The sequence below is a fragment of the Corythoichthys intestinalis genome, chromosome 7 (genome assembly GCF_030265065.1).
Source record: "Corythoichthys intestinalis isolate RoL2023-P3 chromosome 7, ASM3026506v1, whole genome shotgun sequence".
NCBI lineage: Eukaryota > Metazoa > Chordata > Actinopteri > Syngnathiformes > Syngnathidae > Corythoichthys > Corythoichthys intestinalis.
The window spans coordinates 5429628-5451989 of NC_080401.1; the positions used below are offsets into that span (position 1 = coordinate 5429628).

At 40.0% G+C, this 22362-nt stretch overlaps 1 protein-coding gene across 1 annotated transcript in view; it reads left to right on the plus strand.

The window, feature by feature from the left end:
• The window catches only part of gmds (GDP-mannose 4,6-dehydratase), a 266812-nt gene that overhangs the window by 69236 nt on the left and 175214 nt on the right, over positions 1-22362 (plus strand). The window contains exons 5-6 of the mRNA XM_057840440.1: positions 896-1088; positions 3613-3717. Coding sequence (XP_057696423.1) covers positions 896-1088; positions 3613-3717 — 298 coding nt within the window. The remainder of the gene's footprint in view (positions 1-895; positions 1089-3612; positions 3718-22362) is intronic.

Below are 22362 nucleotides of genomic sequence, written 5' to 3' on the forward strand. Positions count from 1 at the left end.
CGAGCCGCTCCACGGGGGGTTTCACTCGTTTTGCACGATCGTCCAGCGCCTGGCGTCCCAGGCGTCCTCTCGTTGTTTTGTCCGGTCGGAGCGCCGCCTGGGCTCAAGCCGCCAGCGCTCTGACAATGCTGCCCGGCAGTTCACTGCTGTTGAATCGGGTTGTGTAGTCTTCCAAAATGCGCTACTGCCCTCCAGTGGCCAGTTTTATTGCTTTAAAATTGGTTTGGAGCGTTGTTCTTTGTTTCTCGGATACAGCGGAAGCTATATATGCTTCTTATAAAAAAAATAAAAAAAAACGCAAAAGACGTATAAATACGTTCGCGGGACAGTTCAGCATTTAAAAATACAACGTATTTATACGTTTCTGGGCGCAAATGAGTTAAAACAATATCTCGATTCTTGGCAGGAGCATATCGATAACCTTTTGGGATGCAAAGTATCACGATATATCACCATTTTGATATTTTGTCACACCCCTAATGCACGGAGTAAAAATGTATTTTAAATTTACTCTAAAAGCCCTGCAAGGTCCCTTTAATTTTCATGTCAATGAATTGAATTACATTTCCAAAAATTGGCTTGGATGAGAATGATGCGCCTTTTAATATATCAATATTAACTTTGGTAACCAATTCAGTGTCATGGGTAAGCAGGAGCCTATCCTTACCTGACTTTGTGCTTCTATGAACCTAACATACCTGTTTTGGGAATGTGGATGGAAACTGCATTGCTGGGGGAAAAAATGTCTAAATTTCTGAACTATTATCTTAACCCAGAACCTTTGAAAGTGAGGCTTTATATTTTTCATGCTGTATTTGTGGAATGTTGGACTTTGGCAAAAGTTCTGCATTCAGAATGGATCAGAGTATAAGCCTTCTCTTTTTTTGTTCGTTAGATCTCCTTTGAGTTGGCTGAATACACTGCTAATGTGGATGGTGTAGGAACCCTTCGGCTTTTGGATGCTATAAAGACGTGTGGCCTGACCAACAGCGTGAAGTTTTATCAGGCCTCCACGAGCGAGTTATACGGCAAAGTCCAGGAAATTCCACAGAAGGAAACCACACCCTTTTACCCTCGTTCACCTTACGGTAAAGCATTCATATCCTATGTGGTGTTGAGTTTTGTCAGCAATCCAGTGTTTGACTATGGCCATGTTGAGACACACAAAAATAAAATGTATATGTCCTTCTCGAGCACCAAGGCAAATTTTGCAGTGCTTAGGCATCTTCCGTCTGAACAACCTGAGGCTTAATATCTAATTGACTACTGAAGTTTATTTCATCTGAAACGACGACACCTTTTTATCCACAGTACTCATTTTAAGCACATAAAAACATCCACACATACTGTACAATACATGTGTAAACAATCCATTTTCATGTTCTTGGTTGTTTAAATGCCCAACTAATTGACACTTCACCCTACACCATAACAAAAACTTCCTGGGAGGCATATATTATCCTTAGCTCTGCTCGCCAATTAATTATGTACACAGTGTTGTGATTGTTGCCAAAACTAAGGGCAACTGAAATATTTTCTTCATTTTTCTGTAAAATTGGATATGAGGTGAATAATTAGGGTTCCCGCGGGGTCTTAAGTTTTAAAAGCATTGAATTTATGAATTTTGAAATAATACCTTAAAAGGGCTTGAAAAAGTATGGAATTTTCATATCTGGGGCTTAAAATTTATGATGTACAGTATAATGTAACTTATCCATGTCTCATTTCTCCTCAAAAGTTTAATTTGTCATTTGATTACCGTAATTTCCCGAATATAAGGCGCACCCGTGTATAATGCGCACCCCAAATTTACTTGTAAAATTTGGGGAAAATTATTGTACCCGTTTATAACGCGCACCCTAATTTTAGCACCAATAAATAGAAGAATACAAGGAAACAGAGTTCGTGTACAGATACAGAGATGTCATTTTACTGACTGGTGAAACACAGCACAAGCATAGCACATTGGTAGTTCAAAACATTACAGTAAACTGACAATATTTACGGTAATAATATGATTTGACAACTTCTCCAACTTACCAGAATCTAGGAGAAAACAAAACGGATGTGACTTTTCTTTTAAAGGCTGCTGTATAACTTGCTCGTTTCCTCATGATGAATAAATGTTTCTTCCATGGATTGATACGGTAAAACTACTGAACTATTGTTATTTGGGTTTGAGTTTCCCGAGGGACCGATATAGTTGACGGACACAGGAAGTGTGTGTCCTTACATTTGTTATGCTCCGAATTGTGGAGCTGCAATAAACGTCGACTTAAATGAGTTCAAGAAACTAAATTCTGTGCTTTATGAAGAGTGAAAAAAGCAGAATTTAACACAGACGAAATCATTCGGCCGATTAGTGTGAAGTATTACCGAAACAAAATGGTGACGTCACGTACCGTAATGGTCGGCAACGGGTCGCCGCATGTGTTTCTTCACCACAACGTGGCCGTGTCAATGAAAAAAAATCGGTTTATATATATATATGTAATACATATATATTTCTGTCTCCATCCATGTACCCGTTTATAATGCGCACCATGAGTTTACAAGTTGATTTTGGGGAAAAAAAGTGCGCGTTATATTCGGGAAATTACGGTAAATAACGTAGCCTAAATAAATAAACTGGGTGGAGACGCCACTCATAGAGAACACAACGCGACCCGGTAACAAAATCGTCGATTGCAAGCACTGATCGATTATGGGATATTGTGTAGTTCTTTTGATTTGCTAACCCAAGTCAAAACAGCGTTGGCTCAATGAAACATGGCAACGTTTTGCAGAACAACAGACATGTCACCAGACACATTCTGGCAATTCAGGACATAACATGATATGGGAGTTACACCGCGGACTAGAGGCAGGCATTTTTTTCTCGATTTCATTTCATCCTACGGGATAGGAAGGAATTTTACGATTATTCACTGATTTGAGCAAGAGTGTGAACTATGGCACTTAAGTGTTCCATTCTCTCTCATCCCCTTCAACTTCAAGATATCCAAGAAAGACCCAGAAATATTGACTGAGAATAGAAGGGGGCATGGTGAGAATGGGAGTGGGATTTAAAAAAAATTGGTTCACGATTTGTATGGACTGGGATTGATCTTCTGGGAGTGTGGAAGGAGTTGCACTCAAAACTCACTTCCTGATGATAATTGCAACTGGAAAGCAGCTTTCAAATTGGCAAAATCTGCATGCATCATGATATAATTGACAGCCTAGACACCAAAGTTGTCTTAAAAATGTTCTCCGAGCTCACGATGCTACACTGAAACCTTTTAGGAAATTCCCATCAATCACAGAGCCGCTCACTACAACCAAAATGTGCCTAAAACAATCTACTTCATCTGTTTTGTAATCGAACTACCTTCAGAAAACCCACAAAGGCACAGGGAGAATATGCCAACTCCATACAGGAAGGCCAGAGCCCGGGTTGGAACCCTTGCTCTCAGAACTTAAAGGCAGACATGCTAAATACTCACCGTGCCACCCAACTGAAACATTCATTCATTCATCTTCTGTTCAGTTTATGTAAAATAAGATTAATTGCTGTCTGTTTTTTTTTTCCTCTGTATTATAATTGTACCTCTGTTACTGTGTCTCATAAAGGTGCTGCTAAATTATATGCCTACTGGATTGTGGTAAACTTCAGAGAGGCCTACAACATGTTTGCTGTCAATGGGATCCTCTTCAACCACGAGAGTCCAAGAAGAGGTGAACGCACATACAGCTTATGCATCATACAGCAATTTGACATGTTTTAGGGATTGTTCTCTAATGCGCTAATTGCGGTTTAATTAAAAAAATATTTAATTAGTTAAAAACATTTTTATTGCATTTTAATCGCTATGTTACATTTAGGTTAGGGTTTTTTTTTTTGTGCACCATGAGTGATTAAGGTCTATCCTTCACGATACAAATCCAAGCATCTGGGAGACATCCAAAGGTCACTCTGAACACACTGTTTTACGTCCATATATACGAAGAATTCGGGGATTTAAGTATTTATTCACAAGAATTTTTGCCAGAAAAGCTCTGTTTACGCCAGGCGGCCACTGTCCTCATTCGCTAACGGAGTAGCATTGTTCTTTAACAATAAACTTAAAATAAACGCTAACTGCACGGTTTCTGTGCTTTTCACCAAGAATTGAGACTGTTTTACTTCCATATCTATGAAGAATTCGGGGATTTAAGCATTTATTCACAAGAATTTCCACCAGAAAAGCTCTGTTTACGCCAGGCAGCCGCTAGTCATTCGCTAACAGTATATAGTGTATAATGATTATAAAGAGCTATTCTATTTATAATAAGTTCTGATTGTATATAGAATTTATTAATAATCTGTTTGCATATTATTTATAATTGATTCTGTATGTTTTCCTCAAGTATTAAGTTTCTGATGTTAAATTGAGTGATTTATTAGCTGTTGAAAAAAAAAATTAAAGTCGCTATATTGGTCAAAAACTTACATATACTGCATATGTTAAATATTGCTATTGATCCTGAAAATATCGGTGATTATCTCTGCATTTGGCGATTTTTGTGTATCTAGTAGAAAAACTGAGACTTTTATAGCCATTTTAAGTTGTGTTATACTTATATAAATAAATAATTAATCGGGATTTTATAAGGGAACCACTTTGAATTTTTTAATGCCGCTGCTCATGGAGACTCATATATGGCTGAGCTAGGTGCCTGTTTTGGTTTTAGGTTGGTAGCAGCTTTGGTTTTGAAAATATTTGAATTTGAAGGTTTTTGAAAAAAGGTCTCCTACGAATCGGCCCCGTTTCCCGTGTCATATCAATAGGTTATGATGTCTATGAAAATATAATTATTCACTCTAATACGTAGGAAAAAAACCCTCTAATATATATATATATATATATATATATATATATATATATTTTTTTTTTTTTTTTTTTTCCCCTGATAGTTTCTTTCATGGTAGTTCAGTTGCTTGCTGAAGAAGGTCTAAACTATACCAGTTCTCTCACCAATCATTTTATGGTAAACCATTTGGTTTTACTGGTTAACCCCTGACCGTGGTTGGGTTCGTGGCCAGGGCATTCATCAGGGGATTAATCATAAACACCTGAGAGGCTGACCTAGGAGAAGCGTTCGGGGTGCAGTCATGTGTTGTTAATTTTGAGTCACAGTCCCTTGTGAATTTTTTTAAACCAGTGCCTGCCGGGCATGAAGCACATATTAAAAATTGAACCACAACCACCCATTGTTTTTCTTGATGTGTGTGTGCGGGTGTGTGTGTTTGGATAAAGATAATAAAAGCAAAAGAGATAGACCAATTGATAGGATACACATGAAACAATGTTTTTTTGTTGCTCATAATCAGTGATGTCCAGTGTTGTCACAGATTACTTGAAATAGTAATTTAATAACTGATTATGCCTTAAAAAGTAACCTAGTTTCTGATTACTTTATTATCTAAGTAACTTGCTTTATTATCAAAGTAATAAATTACTTTAAAAGTAATTTATCGGTTTTACCAATTATTCCTCCCTTTGCTGCCTCAACATAAGAATGGCAACAGAAAAATGTCATCGCAGGTAATTGACTTTCTGATAATTGAATTTAAAGGGGAAGATCTGAATTTTTCACATAAGGCGTAATCTTCAAGTTGGAGGGGGTTTAATTAGTCGAAGGAGTTGATTTCAACCACCATTGACTCAAGCTAGCTTAGCCACTCCGTAGCCCTGAAACTAAAAAATAACTGACCAACTGCGTGGAATTTGTTGTAATCAACTCCACCGACTAATTAAACCCCCACTAACTTAAAGATTAAGCCTAATGTCAAAATTTCTGACCTTTTGGTTAGGGTTTAGAGGTTAAGGTTAACAGCAAATGGGTGCCAATTTAAAACAATGCAAATTGACTGCACAATAATCAGCAACACACAAATGAATTGCACAGTGCAATAAACACAAAGGTTGGGGTGGGCGCGAAAGCGCGCGCACAAAACGGAAGTATGCCGTACACACAAGCGGTCAATTTGGCCACAAAACGTGGGGCAACCAGGCATTTTACACTCAATCGGACTGACAACACATCCCAAAGATGCTAAATGAACACGTCACCTCACAGCATAAATATACAGCACGAATATGATGTAAACAATGCTCACCGACATCGCGAGGACGAGCGGGAGCGATGAGTACCCACCGTTGCAACGGCAAAACTACGAAACAGCCGCCCATGTGGCGGCTCCAACCTATCGCTGGAACCCTCCAGAATGAAGGAAAAATACTCACTTTCATTCATTGACGCACAAAGATCAACATTCGTACGCCCCAACTGGTGGCTGCACTCGGCTCCAAAGTGCACCCACGCTGGCACATGCTTTTCTCAGTCCCAAAACACTTAGCGTGTGTGACTCGAGACCAAAAGAAGAAGTAACTATGAGAGGTAATCATGGAAACGAATGCGGGGTGGGAACCTTTCTATTATTTTCTATTTAAAATGCTCTTCGTACATGACTACAATCTTCTTCATTCTACATACATTATGAGGCAATAACAAAACACACAGATAATAAGGAAACCAACTTTTATCAAATTAATGGTTTGGAAAAATGAACGCTTTAGATTGCTCGTTACTGAAATAATGTAATCAGATTACAATAATGATGATTTATTATTTTGTTTTCCGTACCACTTAGCCTCCAATGATCCTTTTGAGGATATCTCCGCTAACTATTGGCAGGATGGTGACATTTAATAATTTCTTAAATGGAAAATTGTTGCTATTACTTGTGGCACCTTAATACAGTATTATTATTATTATTTTTAATTTCTCACATAATTACAATATCATGTAGTCACCAAGTTCAACAATAGAGGCTCCTTGTGCCCATTCTTCTCATTTAATTCATGTAAAACACCTGCTGAGGTTTCCCTCATCCTTTAATTGGTCTCAGTCATTGTTACGGGAAAGACTACTGATTTGACAGTCCTGCAGAAAACCATAATGGACACACTCCATAAGGAGATAACATCTCTAAAAGAAATTGCAAACGACACAGGATGCTCACAGTGAGTGCTATATTAAAGTGCATTAACTGGATTGACCTGTAAAGTAACAGATTGTGTTGCATGTGTATTTAATCTATCGAATGCCCTTGAATCATGGCTGACTTTTTAATATCGGCAAATATATATTATTGTGGATAGAATCATATCGTATCATCATTAAATGGATGATCTCCCCCCACGAGAAAAATAAACAAAATCAGGCACAGAGATTTTTCTTCCTTTAAGCCATGCATGTGGATGACAAGGGAATGGTCTTGCAGCTCTTTGAAAAAAATATCAAACTAAATTTTATCAATGAAACCTTTTAAAGAAAATAAGCTTTAGGTTTGGCCAGTAAAGGCTATATTATGTAAAGTTTAATGGCCTTTTGTTATCCATTACATTGTCAATTTGATTAAAAGACTGGAAGGTTAAAGATGAGTAGGGTTTCCTGGGACTCTGTTTTTCTATTGGAATCCATATCACTCAGTCTTTTGTGAGACACTGGTAATTAATCCTAGAAGGAATGTTCATCTGGTTTCTCTTAACATTCTACGGAAAACCTAACTGTTTTACCAATAAACACCAATGCTTCATTCTACCACATTAAAAGATTCAGCGTGAACAATCTGGAAGTTTTCATCTGCTGGCCATTTCTCATCTCCCTTTTCAATAGTATAGCTGTTTGTAAAATACAATCCCCACACTTAAAGGAGCATTATGTAAGATTTGCACTTCAATTATTCACTGTATGGCCCTAATATTTCAAAAGACATTAAACAAACATGTTTTTTTTGGGGAAATCATTCTAACATGGTTCTCACTGGTTAGCTGAGATTTTCCCTTTTTAAAAGCCGATTTGTGTGTCTTTTTGTAGCATTGCAAACACTGCTTGGTGCGCAGTAAACAGCGCCATCGGCTGTGGAGAGCCATCGGCACTATGCCGATGGTGCAACAGCACTGGTGCCTTGTGTGTGCTGGGCATAAAGGTCTTTTCAGAGGAGCAGTAGAAGTGCACGGAATGCCGCACTGAAACCCATTCATTGTAGATGTGGGAGGGGCCATTCCATAAATGTGCTTTGTTTTAGGTTTCCCGAGTTCACAGTAATATCTAGCATTTTGAAGAAATACATTATTTTTATCCAACCAAAAATGCACTCAGGTATAAATGAAAGACAATACAAATTGGCAAAAAAAAAGTGCTTTTGTGCTTTCTAATCTGTGCAAACATGAACATGTAAACATTTGTGGGTTTCCCTGAGGTACAAATAATTAAAAAAAAAACAAAAAAAACCTCAAGTCCTTTTGCATCCGAATCTCAACAATATGCAGGACAGGTCAAGTGTGTTTAGCTACTGAAAAAATCCCATGTTCTTGTATAAGAACAAGAGTTACAGTTGTGTTCAAAAGTTTACATACACTTGTGAAGAACATAATGTCATGGCTCTCTTGAGTTTCCAGTTATTTCTACAACTCTGATTTTTCTCCGATAGAGTGATTGGAACAGATACGTCTTTGTCACAAAAAACATTTATGAAGTTTGGTTCTTTTATGACTTTATTATGGGTTAACAGGAAAAGTGATCAAATCTGCTGGGTCAAAAATATACATACATGGATCTGAAAAAGCAAATCATTGACTTGAACAAGTCAGGAAAGTCACTTGGAGCCATTTCAAAGCAGCTGCAGGTCCCAAGAGCAACAGTGCAAACAATTGTTTGTATGTATAAAGTGCATGACACTGTTTTGTCACTGCCACGATCAGGAAGAAAACGCAAGCTATCACCTGCTGCTGAGAGAAAATTGGTCAGGAGGGTGAAGATTCAACCGAGAATCGCCAAAAAGCAGATCTGCCAAGAATTAGAAGCTGCTGGAACACAGGTGTCAGTGTCCATAGTCAAGCGTGTTTTGCATCTCCATGGACTGAGAGGCAAGAGTGCAAGAAGGAAGCCCTTGCTCCAAAAGCGGCACCTTAAGGCTCGACTGAAGTTTGCTGCTGATCACATGGACAAAGATAAGACCTTCTGGAGGAAAGTTCTGTGGCCAGACGAAACAAAAATTGAGCTGTTTGACCACAATGCCCAGCAATATTTTTGGAGGAGAAAAGGTGAGGCGTTTAACCCCAAGTACACCATGCCTACCGTCAAGCACGGTGGTGATAGTATTATGCTGTGGAGCTGTTTTGCTGCCAATGGAAGTGGTGCTTTACAGAGAGTAAATAGGATAATGAAGAAGGAGGATTACCTTCAAATTCTTCAAGATAACCTAACGTCATCAGCCCGAAGATTGGGTCTTGGGCGCAGTTGGGTGTTCCAACAGGACAATGACCCCAAACACACATCAAAAGTGGTAATGGAATGGCTAAATCAGGCTAGAATTAAGGTTTTCGAATGGCCTTCCCAAAGTCCTGACTTAAACCCCATTGAGAACTTGTGGACAAAGCTGAAGAAACAAGTCCATGTCAGAAAGCCATCAAATTTAACTGAACTGCACCAATTCTGTCAAGAAGAGTGGTCAAAGATTCAACCAGAAGCTTGCCAGAAGCTTGTGGATGGCTACCAAAAGCGCCTAATTGAAGTGAAAATGGCCAAGGGACATGTTACCAAATATTAGCGCTGCTGTATGTATATTTTTGACCCAGCAGATTTAATCACTTTTTTCTGTTCACCCATAATAAAGTCATAAAAGAACCAAACTTCATGAATGTTTTTGTGACAAAGAAGTATCTGTTCTAATCACTCTATCAGAGAAAAATCAGAGTTCTAGAAATAACTGGAAACTCAAGAGAGCCATGACATTATGTTCTTCACATGTGTATGTAAACTTCTGACCACAACTGTAATCCACGTGCTCAGATGAAAGTATGCTGTGCTGTGCATTGACTCCTGCAGTCAAAAAAACTAGGTTTTGTGTGTCGGCGTAGAATGTCAGATGGCTTAAGCGAAAACCATATTAGCTGCGTTGTCTGTAACAACAAAAACGTATATTTTTTTGCAATGTTCCATTCATTTACAGCACCGCTTAGCAGTGCAGCCATATTAGCACCCGTGTGGTTTTCATGCATTACACGTAACGGCGAGTCGGTCTACATTCGTCAGCGATGGCATGATTTCTACTTTTGTCTGATTCTAGAGAGCCGTGACTGCCGTGGCAGTGAAACAGCGTCGGGATGGGATGACGTACCTCTGCTAAATTGCTTTCAACATTCTTTGAAATCTCCTTTTTTCCAGAAGAAAATTTCTAGTCGAATCCAAAATAATTCCACACATCTGCTTTTAAATTTTTGGGAGCACGTCTGAGCTCACAGAGAAGTTGGTTGGTTAGGTCAGCCATGCTTGTTGCTGTTTTGTATCTAGGAAGCGTAAGTTGTTGATGTGTACTCTTGGTCTGTTTACCTAGTGTTTCGAAGACCGCGCTGTGTTTTTCTTCTGCTTTACTTGGTATAATTAAGTAATCGGAATTTGGATGTTTGTGAATCGTTCTCGAATCTTCCAGGGCCGAATCGGGACTAATCTAAGCATCAGAAATTTCAACCACCTTTAGTTATAATCTTGCACACCTTCTTGATATGCGAAATGGTTTATGGACTATATAGTATTGTAAATTGGCTTGATGGAGTTGCCACTCTTTGTTTCCTGGTCGCGTCGATGTCGGTCTGTATTCGTTGTCCCCCCCCATCAGGATGTTCCTCAAGAATTATAGAAACATTGTGTGAACTGATGAGTCAAAAATGGAACTTCTTGGAGGGTGTGTAACCCATACCATCTAGCGCAGTGGTTTTTAACCCTGTTGGAGCTACCGAACCCCACTAGTTTCATATGCGCATTTACTGAGACCAACTTTAGCATTAATTAAAATATGATTTTTTCTTTTTCAAATTCAAGACATAATTTTTCTACTGATGCACAAAATGAACCGTGTAGAACAAAACTGTGTTCCGAGTATCAGATTCGCCATCTTTAATGCAGCTGGTTTTACAAGTGTTTCACCAATGGTGTGTGGCTTGCCCTGCTTTGCGATCAGGTACGCAACTTCATATGTTGCTGTGATGTTTGTTAATGGGTACAAATCAAAGAGCAGGCAGACTGGCCTTATCATCGAATCTGACTCTATTCACCTTGAATTCAGCAAGCGTGGTGTTCTTATATTCCCCATCTCCATGCAGCTTCTCGAAGTGTTCCTTTAATTTTGCAAGTGCGAGACGAGAGTTGCTCAGGATGGCATTGCAAATCATGCAGATAGGACGTTTACTCCCATCCCGTTCAATGATACATGAGAATCCATATTGTACATAATAGTCCGACCACCTTTTTTGCGTGCGACAGTTAGTATGAATTAAAATATGAAGAAAGTAATTGCACTACGTACTTTGATGATACTAGCACTACTGGTGCACGATAATTATTGGTCCGATAATTATCGGTCCGATAATAGGAATTATGACGTCATCTCGATAAATCCAATAACATTATTAATAGGACCGATAATATGTACTGTGCTGGCTTTACGGTTTACACATTAGTATGGGAAATCAGTTGACCATTTGCGAGGCATTGCTGCCACCAGCTGTTCAGAATCATTCGCTGCATCTATTTTTTGTTTCAGTAGTTTGGTTCATTCACTTACACATTGCGGTGTCTAGCGGTAGCATTGACAATCGTGAATGCTTTCTGTTACGTTTCCATCTCCGAAATATATGTAAGTATTTTATGTTTACTATAACATATGGATGTGCAATATATGTTTACTTCTGTGGTGAAGGGTCATATGTACAGAACTTCATAAGTTGTTGTGTTATAGAAGCCAGCCAATGCTTTACTAGCTCAAGCTAGTGTGCTATGCTATACATATAGTCAGGGGTGCACATAAGTGGTCCGCATGCGCGCATGCGTACTGGACGTAGACAAATGTGCTGGCCCTCAACGGCTTCCATACGCTTTTGCGTACCGATGGCTGACCATGTATTTGCGGCGGACACGAGAAAATAACTTCTCAAAATTTTGAAGAGGCAGGCCACACTGAGTAATTACTTTAGTGATGGGACGAAATGAGCCGAGGTTCCGAAGCTTGTGTCGAGTAATGGGAGGGGGGTTTCCACGAAGCTTGTAGCGAGGTGTGCTTCATTTCGGCAAAACCCGGAAATGATGACGTGGGAAGCCTCGCTGGCGGCCGGCAGCCGGCTGAATCTCGTGAGTGCTTCGGAAGTGATCCAACGTTTGGCGCACATTGCAAAAACAGGACAGACTACGGTATAAATTGGTTGCAAAACGCAATGGCGATCGCCTGTTATCTCACATTTTTTGGATTTCGGGCTCCTGTACTTGTTACATCTGTGCGCAACAGTGCAACCAGTGCAATCTTTTTTCGAGCCTTGTCCTTTGCTTGCGATGGAACCTGCGCGAAAAGAGCGATCCTCCCCTGTATGGGAACATTTTGATTTGATTTCTTTCAATAAGGTAAGGGAGAAAAACTACTTTAATATAAATGTGAGTGTGTGTGTGTACCTATCTGAACCAAACATCAACAGAATGAACAATCCATTAGTGTACTGGGAGGCACAAAAGAATACCTACCCAAATTTATATAAACTGGCACTCACATTTCTCTGCACCCCAGCTTCATCTGTGCCTTGTGAAAGAATATTTTCTAAAGCTGGTGAAATATTTTCCCCCCCAAAAAAAGAAACTGTTTAAAGCCAGCCACTGTGGGAAAGCTATTATTTCTAAATAAAAATGAATAACAAATTACCCTTAGCACTTGTTGTATTTTGTTCACATACTAAATTACTAACACAAGCACATTCATATCTTTGTCTTAAGCAAATAGCCATTGAATTCTTAACAATGTTGACCTCTTGGGCTTCTAGACCACTTGGTGGCGCCATAGGGTAAATGAAGCACCATGAAGCTTTGCTACATGTGCAAACAAATTGGCTGCAAAGCTTCATTGCTTCATGAGGCTTCATTTGGCCATCACTAAATTACTTCTGTGTTCCCCCACCCCCGTCAAAAGACAGACAGACGACAGAGACGTCACCGGAGCTACCGAAAAAAAGGACTTTTGCTGAAAAGTGGCTACAGGAGGTACCATGGCTAGAAGCAAATGATGCTCGCACGGAATGCGGTACAAAATGTGCCGTGAGAATCCCAATGTCGCCGATAAGAGCAGCGCATTTTATGTAGGGTCAAACAATTTCAGCCATCCAAACTTTGAAAAGCACGAAAAAAACAGAGAGCATGTGGCAATTAAGCAAACTATCGATGTCAAACAGGACCCCACTCGCCCTATGGACAAGTGGCGGAATAAAGGTAATGAACAGCGACATGCACTGACAAACGTGTTTTTGCTCGCATTTTACAAAGCTAAACATGCACGTTCAATGAGGTCTTATGAGGAGGATATCCCACTTTTAAAAAGGCTTGGAGTTAATGTGGGAGCCGCATAATGCCCTTTATTTTGAATTGGTGCTTCTTATTTCTTTACATTTCACTTCAAAGTAATGGCAATTTTTTTGTGCCAGTGTATGTTAATCAAGCATTAATTGTTAATATAATTAATTAAAGTTAATTGGCTCTAAGTAAAGCTTGTCATAAATTTATCGCATCAGGCGGGTCGGCTCTCAAGCTCAATGAGGACCAAGTCACATCTCCAGGTCCTCCTCTGAGAACCTGGGCAAAAAAATTATGTGCACCCCTGCATATAGTTATACATATAGTTGTGCATATAAGTGTATTGTGCAGTTTGTTGTATATTGAGTATTGTTTTCTGTTGTTCTTTCACAATATTAAGACGAGTGTCTTCCCATAAAAGCAAGAAAAGACCAACCCTTGTGGTTTATGGAAGTGCATTCATTCTTAGCTGGCTGTCGGGCAGTGCAGAAGTGAAACGCACTGTTTTGTTCATGTCATTATGAAAAATCTGGTGAGATCAAAGGCAAATCTATGTTGAATTCACCACTTGGTTTAAAAAATTTTTTTTTTTTTAAACCTCCAGGTGTTCTTTTATAAATTATATATTTATTATTGGCCATCGACATCGGTATCGGCTTTGAGGAGCAGGAAGTTATCGATATCGGTATCGGTTTCAAAAAATGGATAACGTGCACCCCTAATTAGCACTATGGACCACTCCTGATTGCACTAAATTCGTCGCAGCACTGATTGGCCCAAGCAATGTCAAGTGATCATCTGCAGCCAGTGATGGCCAAGCTGGGCATACCATCGCGTATAGACATGGTGAGTCGGTGTGTCTTGACCTCAGCGGCAGAGGCTCCACCGAACCCCTGAGACCGACGCATCGAACCCCTAGGGTTTGATCAAACCCTGGTTAAGAACCACTGATCTAGCGTAAAAATGGAACAGCATTTGACTAAAAGAAGATGATGCCAACAATAAAACATAAGGGCAGCAGTGTGAAGGTCGGTGGCTGCCAGGCTTCCTCAGGACTAGGACAACTTGCTGTGTATCAGTCACATCAAGGTGTCCTTGTCCTGAGGAGGGACACACACATATAATGTTTAGGGGAGATGCCTATGAATTGGATAACCTCTTCATTAGTGGTTTAAAAACTGGATCATGTTAGGTTATAACGACCAATTTCATTGACAGTTAATATAGCGCTGCCAAAGGGAAGGATTTGTAAAATCAATTTTTTTAGAGAGGTACTTGAAAATCATGGGAATGTCTCAGTTATCGAGCGTCAATATTCAATTCGAATCAACTGGAAACCACTGGTTGAAAGTTGCTCAATTTGAACCATAGAATTGTTGAACTACAGCCAAGTGACAGATAACGTCTGACAATTCAAGGCTGAACTGACAAATGATCTTCCACTCCTTCACGTGCCTTACCTACCTTTCAGGTGTGTCTCTAGATTCTGAACAGTTTTTGTCTGCTCTCATCTCTGTTGTGCTGTCAGCATCCATTTGTTTTCCTGGGTTGTTACAGTAACAAAGATTCTTGTTGAATGAGAAACTTGTCATAGCTCAGAGCAATAATGGCACAATCATGGTTCCAGGCTTCTTTTTAGGCAACAATACATGCCTTTATGAAGACGTGAACCCAGTTGGCCTACTACAACAACACTTTCAATTTTTGAACATGTATTTATTTTCATATACACTGGTTCAACAGAACAAATATTCACCAATTATTTTGGCGATAATACATCACAATATCCCTGACATTTTATCCCATTTACTCTGTGAAGATGTTTGCACTTATTGTTTTCTAGCAGAACTTTTAATTCCTGATAAAATAAAAGTTTATCAAATTCAATCCATAATTTAGAATACAATGAATACCTCAACTAAAGATGGAATTCATTTCTCCCCTCACACTCTGCCCTATCTATGAGTGTAACTTGGCAGTGTGTTAGTGAAACAAAGTACACAAGCGTGCTCAGTTATGAAGAAATGTCTTTCATCATTCAGGTTTCAGATATCTGCAAGCATTGAGCAATGCTGATAGAAACTCGCAGGATGTGAGTTTGAAGAGTGGGATGTATGCCAATCTTTAAACTGAATGAAAGAAACAATGCTACCATGCCTGTGGAGCATATTTTAGGAGAAAAACAGCAGCACAAGGTGTAAAGATAAAATGATATACCTGCTGTATCTAGCTAGTTAGCTTCTAGCATCCTTGTTTCTTTAGCATTGTTCACAACATTTCCCATTGTATGCTAATGACAATCAACATTATATGCTAGTCAATAAAACTACTCCTTTTATTATGTCTCAAAGAGATTACAAAACAGCTTCGATTACATTGAATGTCTTAATCTTCAATATTTTATTGGTCTCATTCGGCTATAGAGTGGTATGAAAAAGCATCTGAACCTTTTGGATTTTCTCACATTTCTAGATAAAATCACCATCAATTGTGATCTGATCTTTGTCAAAATCACACAGATAAAAAAACAGTGTCTGCTTTAACTAATACCACCCAAACATTTGAAAGTTGTCATATTTTAATGAGGACAGTATGCAAACAATGACAGAAGGGGGAAAAATAAGTAAGTGAACCATCAAATCTAATATTTTGTGCCCCCACCCCCTTTGACAGAAATAACTTCAACCAGACGCTTCCTGTAGCTGCAGATCAGTCTGGCACATCGATCAGCACTGATCTTGGCCCATTTTTCTCTACAAAACTGCTGTAGTTCAGTCAGATTCCTGGGATGTCTGGCACGAATCACTGCCTTTAGGTCATGCCTCAGCATCTCAATGGGGTTCAAGTCTGGACTTTAACTTGGCAAAACGTGAATTTGGCAAGAACGTGTATTTTTTTCTGCTGAAACCATTCTGAAGTTGATTTACTTCTGTGTTTTGGATCATTGTCTTGTTGCAGCATCCATCCTCTTTTTAGCTTGAACTGTCTGACAGACGGCCTCAGGTTTTCCAGCAAAATATCCTGATGAACTTTTGAATTCATTCTTAATGATTGCAAGTTGTCTAGGCCCTGAGGCAGCAAACAGCCCCCAAATCATGATGCTCCCTCCACCATGCTTCACGGTGGGTATTAGGTGTTAATGTTGGTGAGCTGTTTCATTTTTCCTCCACACATGACTTGTGTGTTACTCTAAAACGATTCAACTTTGGTTTCATCAGTCCACAAATTATTTTGCCAACACCTCTGTGGAGTGTCGAAGTGCCTTTTTGCAAACATTAAAAGAGCAACAATGTTTTTTTAGACAGCAGTGGCTTCCTCCGTGGAGTCCTCCCATGAACACCATTCTTGGCCATAGTTTTACATACAGTCAATGTGTGCACAGGGATATTGGAGTGTGCCAGTGATTTGTGTGAATCTTTAGCAGACACTCTAGGGTTCTTTTTTTTTTACCTCTCTGAGTATTTTGCTCTGAACTCTTGGCGTCATCTTGGGTGGACGGCCACTCCTGGGAGAGAAGCAACAGTGCCAAACTCTCTACATTAGTAGACAACTTCTCTGACTGTCGATTGAAAAACATCCAGACTTTTAGAGATGGTTTTGTATCCTTTCCCAGCTTTATACAAATCAACAATCCTTGATCGTAGGTCTTCAGACAACTCTTTTGATCGAGCCATGATGCAAATCAGACACTGCTTCTCATCAAGACAATTCTTACCAAGTGTGTGTTTTATAGTGGGCAGGGCAGCTTTAAACCACTCATCAGTGATTGGGCACACCTGACTGAAATTGTTTGGTAAAAATTGGTTTCAATTGATCTTTTAGTCTACTTAGGCAGATGGTTCACTTACTCATTTTCCCTCCTTCTGTCATTGTTTGCATGCTATCTTCATTAAAATATGAAAACCCATAAATGTTTGGGTGTTTTTAGTTACAGCAGACACTGTTTTATATATGTGTGTTTTTGGCAAAGATCAGATCACATTTGATGTTGATTTTATGCAGAAATGTGAGAAATTCCAAAAGGTTCAGATACGTTTTCGTACCACTGTATATACTCCCTGTTAACTTGGGTCACTTTCTGAAATCCACTAACCTAGCTTTAAAGGTGGACAATTATTTAAAACTGGAAGTGCATATTTGCATGCCGAGCTTCAGCATTTTTCACTTAAATAGATAATCCACGCCTTCATCACATTATTGGAATAATGGATGGTTGAGTACAAAGCCATCACACGAAAACTTTTTCCAGCGTGTGCTGAACAAAACACTGCCTGTTGAGACAAGCACACTACATAAATGAGCTCAGCTATGAAATATCTGAAAAAACCCTGGAATGAGCGATGTGATAATTTGAATCTGTGAGACGAGTCTGCGATTGACTTTTTAGTGGAGTAATATACTACTAAAACCATATATAAAGGTAGGAAAGTAGTTACATAGGAACTAGAAGCATTTTAATTGAATACTGACCCTTGGTTTCTACCCCCATCCCAGATCGATATGTTAATGATTGAACTTTTCCTTTTGTGTTGCTTCAACTGAGCTTCTATTGACTAAAAATGTGTAATGCCAGAAATAACATGGAAGAACAAGAACAAACGCATGTCAATTTCTGGCATTGGTTTTGCTGTCTGCTCAGATTCCATGGCCTATGGATTTATTGGACTTCTGCCTAGTTTTAGAAAAGGTGAAATGGCCATCTCTACCATGTTTGGTCCAAAACCGCCTGTAAGCATCCATTTCCCTATTACCAGGCCTCATCCAGGCTATGCAGAGTGCTGCTGCAAGTAAAGGAAACGTATTAAGACAGCTGCAAGCAACAGAGCAGGCTTTGTCCACTGGTCAGGCCAGTATATTCATTTGAAACTCAGGCCCATGCTGCACTAATTAGATAAAGGGTTATATAGTAGACCAATACTTAACGCTGGGGCAAGGTTTTCAAGGAGGCTATAGGTGCTCCAAGGAATAAAGCCTGAGTTATGCTACTGCGTTGCGGTGACGGTGAAGCACTTATGGCGTCAATGACCATTCGATAGTTCTGCGGCGTTGCTCTACAATTCACCGCCAAGCCACTAAAGGGGTGTGGCGTTGTGTTTGAAGGGTTTTGGGGGACTCTTGACAACTTCTAGTTTTCTTCCGGTTACACTGCTAATCTAAAATGCTAACGGAGATAAAACGCTTGAATGTGGATCTTCAACCCATCAACACTGAACAACAAATGTTGCTCATGCAAATGTTGAGGCGCAGGCAACGTTTCGGAGGGGGTCTGTTGATGCTGTCACATTACGAATTCTAGCCTTGGGTAGAAGCCAACAAGCTATGGCGGCGAGCTTCAAATTCGCATCTAGCACTGTGTCCAGCGTTTTGTCCGTGGTTGGCAAAGAATTGTGGAGAGCCCTCCAGCCCGATTTTTTTGCCGTGTCCTACAATCAGTCAGTGCGAAGCCATAATAGATTTTTCGCGGCTATGGTACTTCCCAAACTGCGTTGAAAGGCCTTGAGGGTAAACACGTTATCATAAAAGCACCAAGGCACTCTCAAATCTCTGATGATGTATCAAGTGTGTTAACTGTCTAGTTGAAAATTAAACATCAAAACAACTATTTTGACACTAAACCTGTGCTTTATTCTTCATATACTTGAAGTGTGACACGTAAATAAGTCACAGACTCACAGCAAATATATGTACACAATAAATGATGAAATGCACCAACCAAAAACACGACATAAAGTGATAAAAAGCTGGCAGTTTTTGGCCAACTGGGTCACCGCTTCGTGTGGCCATTCGATTCCGAACACACACATACTTGTCTCGGTGGTTCCTCCATTTTTTTATTCAATCGCTGCCTGACCTTCAGGCCCGTATTTTAAGCAATCTCGTCCCACGAATTGGTTGCCATTTTGTTCAATCTTTGTCTTGACGAGACATTGTAGAAGTTGTCGTACTTGCTCTTCGTTGATACTCTCGTCGGCTTGGTGCATTTTTGCGTGTCGCAAAATGGCTGTGATTTCGCGCTGAACCACAAACAACATTCTGAGCGGACCAATCACAGTTCATTTCCACCACGTCACACGCGTTGATGCGACGCGAAGTCAGAAAATTGTGAAGGAGGCTACGGCGGAGGGTCGTCAATTGGATCTTCCTTGACGGCCCATGTCTGCCGCGGAAGCATAACTCGGTCTTAACGATCCACCGGTTGTAGCAAGATAAACCTCAGAACAATTACAGGTAGTCCCCGGGTTACGAAGTACTCGACATACGTGATTTCGACTTCACGACGCTGGAGTCTCATCCGCAATTTTGTCTCGAGTGTTTGTTTGTTTGTTTTTTGGGGGGGGGGGGCGTGTAAACAGTACCTTATTGTCCCTCACAGTGTCTTATTTCTTACTTTATTTCATTGATATGACGGTTCTGCCCTTTAACTCATTCACTCCCAGCCATTTTCACCGGAGCAAGGCCCTTCGCTCCCGGCCATTTTACTGGATTTTGACTGATTTTGCAAGGCCCACAAAAAATTCTGTTCTATGCTATATAAACATGGAACCCACCAAAAGAAAGATTAGACTCTCTTCTTTCAGCAGAAAAAAAAGTAAGTTCATATCTTTTTCCATTCTTTAGAAATCAGCATTAGAAAATAGCTTAGTTCGAGCAATTTTCCAATTTCTGATGAAAAAACGGAGAAAATGAGCTTTTTATAAACGCAAAAATTTCAAACATAACTTTGACTTTAATACGGCTATTTTTTGCTTCAGTGACATCCCAAACATCTGAATAATGTTTCCCTTTTACAAAATAACATGAACAACCAGCCAAATAGAGCTTTTGATAGCAAAGTAACAATATATTCACACTTACCTAACTGAGAGATGACGTTTGGTGGCTGCGACAGCGGTTAAATTTTTCCCTCATTGCCGACTGTCTCGTAAAGATGGATTTTTTTTTAGTCTTTTTTTTGTGGTGACCACTGTCTCGTTCGCCTGGGGAACTTATGTTCCTGGGGGGGAACTGGTTTGGCCGTGCGCGTTTCCGTGCAGGACACTCGAGCGTGCGGTGGACCTGAGCAGCAAGCTGTGGAGGGGCTCTGCTAACTTCCCTAATAAAGTTGTACTGTTTGAATTGGGTTGTGGGGTCTTAACAAATGCGCTACTGCCCTCCAGTAGCCAGTTTTATTGCTTTAAAATTGGTTTTGAGGCTTGTTTTTTGTTTCGGCGATAGATCGGAAGCTCTAGATGCTTCTTGTACAAAAAAACACAAAAGACGTATGAATACGTTTGTGGGACAGTTAAGCATTTAAAAATAGAACGTCTTTATACGTTTCTGGGAACAAATGAGTTAATTAAATTTGTATATGATTTTAATGTTGACTTTTATTTTGTGATGAATGCTTTTATTTTGGCGCAGGAACACACAGGCGCATGTACACACAAAGAAGAATGTATTTGCAGACATGAAGAAGAACACATGCGCACACACGAAAAATTATCCCACAAAGAAGTTGGTGGCCGAGTGAGAGAGCGAGGGGAAAGATTGCAGCTTAGCACGCTGTCTAGCTAGGACTTGGCTCCAAAGTCTTGGCGAGGACAGGACAATGATGTATAATACATGTTTTTGGATAGTCATTTTGAGACTTAGGTGGTGTTTAGGGGTACTTGAAGGGTTGATTCCGATTTATGCGGAAACTGGTTACGTCGCCAGCGTAGGAATAGAACTCGTTTGTAACCCGGGGACTACCTGTATTTTCCTTAGCCTGACTTTCATAAGGTAAAACTAAATTCACCTAAAATTTGACCGTTAAGTTGTATTGACTAGGTGTACGAATATGGCGACCGCTGGCTCGGGCAGTCCTTCTCAAATATTGGGGCGGGTCCCCCCAGCGGGAGCGCAGAGTGATGCCTGGGGGGTGCGTGTGACCTTGGGGAACATACTTTTTTGCAGTCCTAGAATACATTTTAATTGCACATCCACTCAGTAGATGGCAGTGGTTCTCTTATTTTCAGAGTGTGCGCAGTATTTGTGAACCAAACAAGAGCACACAGCAAACAGGAGGAGCTATTATGAAGAGCTGAGACTGGGAAATATGACGAAGTGTAAGTGGCGTTTGGCTTCACTTTGAATACAGTGGAAGACTAGGAAAGACCAATCTGTTTACTTTGTCTAAAAATGTTGGCAGCGGACAGCGGGTAATCAAGTCAATTAAGACGTCACAAAAAGACATTAGACCTGAATTACATTGATAAGCCGCTTGATTTTTTCGGCGAAAACGTGCCGAATATTGCTAACAATTGTCCCGCTTTGTGTTACATCAGTAAACCAGCGAGCACTGTAAGCAGCCTATAAGGTGGCATACCAAGCTGCTCAGTACAAAAATAACCTCACACCATAGCAAAGCAGCTGATACCGCTTGCAGGCAAAATAAAAATTCCCTCTGTCCAATGACAGTGTCGTTTTTGAACAACACAATTATACATTGCTGTGTGTCATTTTGTCATGTGACAACAAAGACGTGAATGAGTTTCCATGCATTGAAAATGATGCTGGCCTTGCTAAAATTAATGAAATGGACAATGATTAAGGTTTGGACAAGAGTCCATTAAAATCCATTGGTTGTTGATGAAGTCACGCTGTTCCTGAATGAATTTAAATATTGAAATTAAATACACTAAAGTACCGGTAATTATTTTCATGTCTGATATATACATCCTGAATGTACAGTATGGTATGTTTGTATGAGTTTCCTGTGCTGAATTTTGTCATTGTCCGTCTTCACTAATATGCTGGATATGCTATATACTATATATGTAAATCACGTCGAGGTCATCAACTGTTGGAATTCGCCCCCCCGGCCAAGCCGCACGGAAACGGCAACAGCCGAACGGAAATGGTGGTCCGCTGCTTATCGCTTCCGTGCGCCAACCGGGAAGGCGGAAATTCTGCGCGTTCACCTCT